Consider the following 5,289-nt stretch of genomic DNA (forward strand, 5'->3'; position numbering starts at 1 on the left):
GGGATTACAGGCACGTGCCACCATGCCCAGCTAATTTTTTGTATTTTTTAGTAGAGACGGGGTTTCACCGTGTTGACCAGGATGGTCTCGATCTCTTGACCTCATGATCCGCCCGCCTCGGCCTCCCAAAGTGCTGGGATTACAGGCGTGAGCCACCGCGCCCGGCCCACAAACAAGTTTTTAACACAGATCTTCTCACGTGTGCATGGAAGACACCCAGGAAATGTGTCATTCTCACAGAGGTGGCTTTGAGTCTGGCCTACGTGGCATCTTCAACAAAGAACAGGGAACTTTTAAAGACCTGGCAAGACAAAGGAAGAGGCCTTTGGGTCTTCAGGGACTGTAGCTGGGGAGGCACAGGGCTGGCCAATGGAGACTGGTCCCACATGGGACCACATGGGACCAAAGCTGCCCTCAGGGGTAGCCTTTGTCCTCCCTGGTGGGGGGTGGGTACTTTTGTCTTAAACTGTGTCCTGATTTGAGGGAAGTGGAGGACACAGAGCTCTCCTGCATCTGCTGCTGCTGCTTTATCTTCAGCTCAGCGCCCCTCATGCCTATGCAGCATATTCTGGGGTGGCATATTCTACTCTCCCACAATATTGATTTTGTTGATTACAGAATGCCTTAGATTGTGATATTCCTTGGCCATTTACAAAGAACTTTTACCAACTTTTTTTTACTTTTACTCTCATCCACCATATGAAGTAGGGAGTATATAAACTATTAACCACATTTCACAGATTCAGAAGGCACAAGCCCCCTGTGTGTAAGTGACTTCTGCAGCTTGCCCAGCTGACAGATTAGGAAGTGAGGCTTGCACCGTGGACACCACGTTCATCCGGCACTTGCTGGCTGATCGCCCCCATGGTGGCAGCCATACGGAAAGGAAGGACTGAGCCAAGCTCTCCCAACTCGAGAGTTAATGCTGAATCCAGCCATCTGCAGTAACCCATGAGCACTGATGTGGCTTCCTGTGCTGTTACTCACCTGTAACTATGTCAGAGGATTGTAACTACTAAAGTATGTAATCCAAGGATGCATAAGAGCTTTGCTGCTTTAACAATTCTTAAAAAAATTAAACATTATCATGTATCCCAGAAGTGGAACTTTGGGTATATACCCAAAAGAATTGAAGGCAGGGACTCAAACAGACATGTGTCCACCCACGTTCATAGCAGCACTATTCACAGCAGCCAAAAGGCGGAAGCCACTGAGTGTCCCTCGGTGGATGAATATGTAAGCAAAACGTGGTGTGTGCACACAGTAGAGCGTTGTCCTTCCTGAAGAAGGAAGGAACTTCAGACATGTGGAAGAACCTTAGGGTGTTATGCAGGGTGAAATTAGCCAGTCGCAGAAAGACAAGCATCGCATAATTCCACTCATATGAGGTCCCTAGAGGAGTCAGATTCATACAGATAGAAAGCAGAAGGGTAGGTGTTGGGGTTGGAGGGCAGGGAGTTGATGTTTAATGGGGACAAAGTTTCAGTTTGGGAAGATGAAAATGTTCTGTGGATGGATAGTGGTGATCTTGGCACCATGACGTAAATGAGCTTAATGCCACTAAACTATGTGCTTAAAAAGGGCTTTGATGGTAAATTTTATGTTATACGTATTTTACCATAACAAAAAAATTCTTTTGCCTTCAAAGTTGGCTGGGTGGTGGCTCATGCCTGAAATCCCAGCACTGTGGGAGGCCAAGGCGGGCAGATCACCTGAGGTCAGGAGTTCGAGACCAGCCTGACTAACATGGTGAAACCCTATCTCTACTGAAAATACAAAATTAGCCAGGCGTAGTGATGGGTGCCTGTATTCCCAGCTACTCAAGAGGCTGAGACAGGAGAATCACTTGAACCCGGGAGGCGGAGGTTGCAGTGAGCCAAGATTGTGCCACTGCACTCTAGCTTGGGCGACAGAACCAGACTCGATCTCAAAAAAAAAAAAAAAAAATTAAGTCTGTCCTTTTCAGCCTGTCTGTCACGTGTCTGGTGACAGTACTGGCTCACCATGCGGCTGCCCTGGGAGGATTCCCACTGCAGTACCTTAGGTTGGCTTCGCATTAAGAAAGAACAGTCGCACTGAAGACACAGTGCTGTCCTCCTCCTGGTCTCCAGCTGGCTGGCGTAGGGTGCCCCTGGAGAAATGTGCTATCAACCTGAATGTCCTTAGTGAAGTGCATGCCAGTGTCCTGTCTTTCCCTCCTAGGTCCTGAAGCGTCAAGGCTACGATGCAGCGTGTGACATCTGGAGCTTGGGGATCCTGCTGTACACCATGCTGGCAGGGTAAGCGGTTGCCTCAGACAGTTGTCAGGGGCATATGTCTACACGGGGCACCAGCCTCAGTGGCTGGCCTGTTAGGGGACCAGGCCCGGGCCTGTCCTAGTGAGCACATGTGGGCAAACCCAACACCTATGCAAACACTCCCAGGCCTAGAGTGAACTCTCACAGACTCCCTTAGCCCCTCAGGACAGCTGAACAGCAAGGACAAGAAATGTAGCCACCCATATTCTTCCAACTCAGCTCATGAACAAAACATCCAAGTCTTTGCCTGTGTAGTGTCTAGTCTCTGCTGAACCGTGCCACTGTCTTAAAAGGTAGCAACATCTTTTGCCTTCCAGACATCCTCTTAAACCAAAAAGCATCCATAGAAGCGTCAGGGTCAGAGTCTGTACCTGGGTTTCGTGGTCATGAGTCATGTACAGACTGGTTCATTGTGGGGAGACACCTGGTGCTACAGAAGTTGGCCTAGGCCTGCCATCCAGACAGCTAACTTACATCCGAGCCGTCCGGACGGCTAACTTACATCTGAGCCTCACTCGCCACAACCGTGACTCGGCAACGCACTTCCACCTGTACCAGCCTCCCTTCCCTCTCCCCAAGTGAGAAGTGGACACACTGTGGCTGCTTCCAGGCAGAGAGGTCTAGGAGCCTACAACATCCACTGGTTTCTATTACGTTTGTTAAATGCCTGAATAGAGGCAGTATCCAGTCCTGTTAGCTGTAGCAGAATGGCCCGAATGCCCTCACGAGAATGAATGAGCTTGGCCTGCTTTTCGCGCTTTTCATAGTAAGTCAGTAGGTAGTGTCCACAGCAGGAGGGGAACTCAGGCGCCTGCAGCCACACCCCAAGGACTGCAGCAACAAAGGAAGGAATCTCAGTTTCTTCCCGATACCACAGTTAGTTTATTCTGTGTGCTTCTAATACTCGCTCTGCCTATATGGAAAACTAGATCACAGACTCTCCCACTAGAGGAAGCGCTGGCAGCATCACGTAGCATTCCTTCTCTAGGAACGTGTGGGTGTGTGTTCAGGTGGGCACGGTGAACACCTCTCAGACTCTTGCAGTATGGCCAGAGCTGCACCCAGCATGTTATGTGTGTTTGTGCATACACTCTGCATTTGCAACGGAGGCTCAAAAAATTAACTTGTCAAAGAACACAGAGTTGGTAATAGATGAACCGCCGTGTCTCGAGCTCTTTTGCATGATGCCACACCGTCACCGTGGAAACCATGGCACCAGGCAACTCCCTAGGCCGCCCCATCCCAGTTCCCTGGGTCCAGGAGGGATAGAGCAAGGCCTCACACTTGCCCGTCAACCTCTAGCCATGCAGTGGCCAAGGAGGGAAAGCGGGCATCGCATTAGGAGGTGACTTCCGCTTTCCCGTGAATCTGGCTTCCGAGCAGAGGAGGGAGAAGCAAAGCCAAGGAGTGATACCAAGTTACAAACTTTATTTTAGGTTGTAAAATGGAAGCTTATTACTGCAAATTGTCTAATTACGCAGATTTACCCCTTTTGCCAATGGGCCAGATGACACCGCTGAGGAGATTCTGGCGCGGATCGGCAGCGGGAAGTACGCGCTTTCTGGGGGAAACTGGGACTCCATATCTGATGCAGCCAAAGTGAGTACATGGCCCAGTGTTGCTTTTAAGTACGCAGATTCTACAATGGCCACATTATTTCTGAGGAAGCCAGGAGATGGCTTCTAAATAAGTAGTGTAGGTATTTTAGCCCCCACATGTTTTTTTTTTTTTCTGAGATGGAGTCTCGCTCTGTCTCATCCAGACTGGAGTGCAATGGAGCAATCTCAGTTCACTGCAGCCTCCACCTCCCGGGTTCAAGGAATTCTCCTGCCTCAGCCTCCCAAGTAGCTGGGACTACTGGTGTTTGCTACCATGCCCAGCTAATTTTTTTGTATTTTTCGTAGAGACAATGTTTCACCATGTTGGCCAGGCTGGTCTTGAACTCCTGACCTAAAGTAATCTGCCCACCTCAGCCTCCCAAAGTGCTGGGATTATGGGCATGAGCCACTGTGCCTGGCCTTATCCTTGGCATCTGTTAAGCCTTTCAGCTAAAAACATTATTTTCAAAAAAATTTTCTAGCATGTTTACATTTTCTACTGTCTTGGTATGTCATGCAGTGTTCTCCAAAGAAACAGAACGCGTGTGTGTGTGTGTGTGTGTGTGTGTGTTTGTGTGTGTGTGTGTGTGTATAGAGAGACAGAGAGAGAGCGATCTGTAAGAAACTGGCTCACGTGACTGTGGGGATGGGGAAGTCTGTGTCTGCAAGGCAGCTGGCAGGTTGGAGCCCCAGCAAGAAGCAGATGGGGCAGCTGCCCGCCCAGGCCATCTGACACAAATTCCCTCTTCCTCAGGGGAGCACAGTCTTTTTCCTAAGGAGGCCTTCCACTGATTGGATGAGGCTGACCCACATTGTGGAGGGGAATTGCTTTACTCAAAGTCAACTGACTTAAGTGTTCACCACATCTGTAAAAAAACCTCACAGCAACATCTGAACTGGGTAACATAACCCAGCCAAGTTAACACATAAAATTAACCACCATGCTTTTAGTGATGTTGCAGAATAATTGTCCTGCATGTTGATAAACCAACCAAGTAGAGCTCTGGGCCAAGGGTGTGCTTCTATTCTTATAAAATACTCTGAATTTGGCCCTGTCTGCAGTCCACACAGTTTACAACTGGCCTTACTTCTTTGTACCATCAAATACTTTGTCTTTTTTATTTGGCATCATCAAATTCCTCTCTAATCCAATAGTAAATCATCATCCAGCCACTGGTAAGCAGTGCCAATGGCTGTTTCACATGTTCATGCAAAGCAGCAGGAAGAAAAGGAGTCAGAGGCTCTGATTCCAATTCTGCTGTTGTCATCTCAGTGCAGCCTCATGCAGTGAGAGTGGAGGTGACGATCGTGGAGATGATGACGTGAGTGATGACGCAGGTGATGGATAGGTATGGTGGAGGTGACGATCGTGGAGATGATGGTGGGGATGATGG

General features: G+C 48.9%; 1 protein-coding gene across 7 annotated transcripts in view; it reads left to right on the top strand.

The window, feature by feature from the left end:
• The window catches only part of RPS6KA2 (ribosomal protein S6 kinase A2), a 457,145-nt gene that overhangs the window by 445,260 nt on the left and 6,596 nt on the right, over positions 1 to 5,289 (top strand). For all 7 annotated transcript variants that reach the window (XM_017508303.2, XM_017508305.2, XM_037731262.1 and 4 more), the window contains 2 exons: positions 2,203 to 2,279; positions 3,779 to 3,896. In XM_017508303.2, coding sequence (XP_017363792.1) covers positions 2,203 to 2,279; positions 3,779 to 3,896 — 195 coding nt within the window. The remainder of the gene's footprint in view (positions 1 to 2,202; positions 2,280 to 3,778; positions 3,897 to 5,289) is intronic.

The sequence above is a fragment of the Cebus imitator genome, unplaced genomic scaffold (genome assembly GCF_001604975.1).
Source record: "Cebus imitator isolate Cc_AM_T3 unplaced genomic scaffold, Cebus_imitator-1.0 Scaffold389, whole genome shotgun sequence".
Lineage (NCBI taxonomy): Eukaryota > Metazoa > Chordata > Mammalia > Primates > Cebidae > Cebus > Cebus imitator.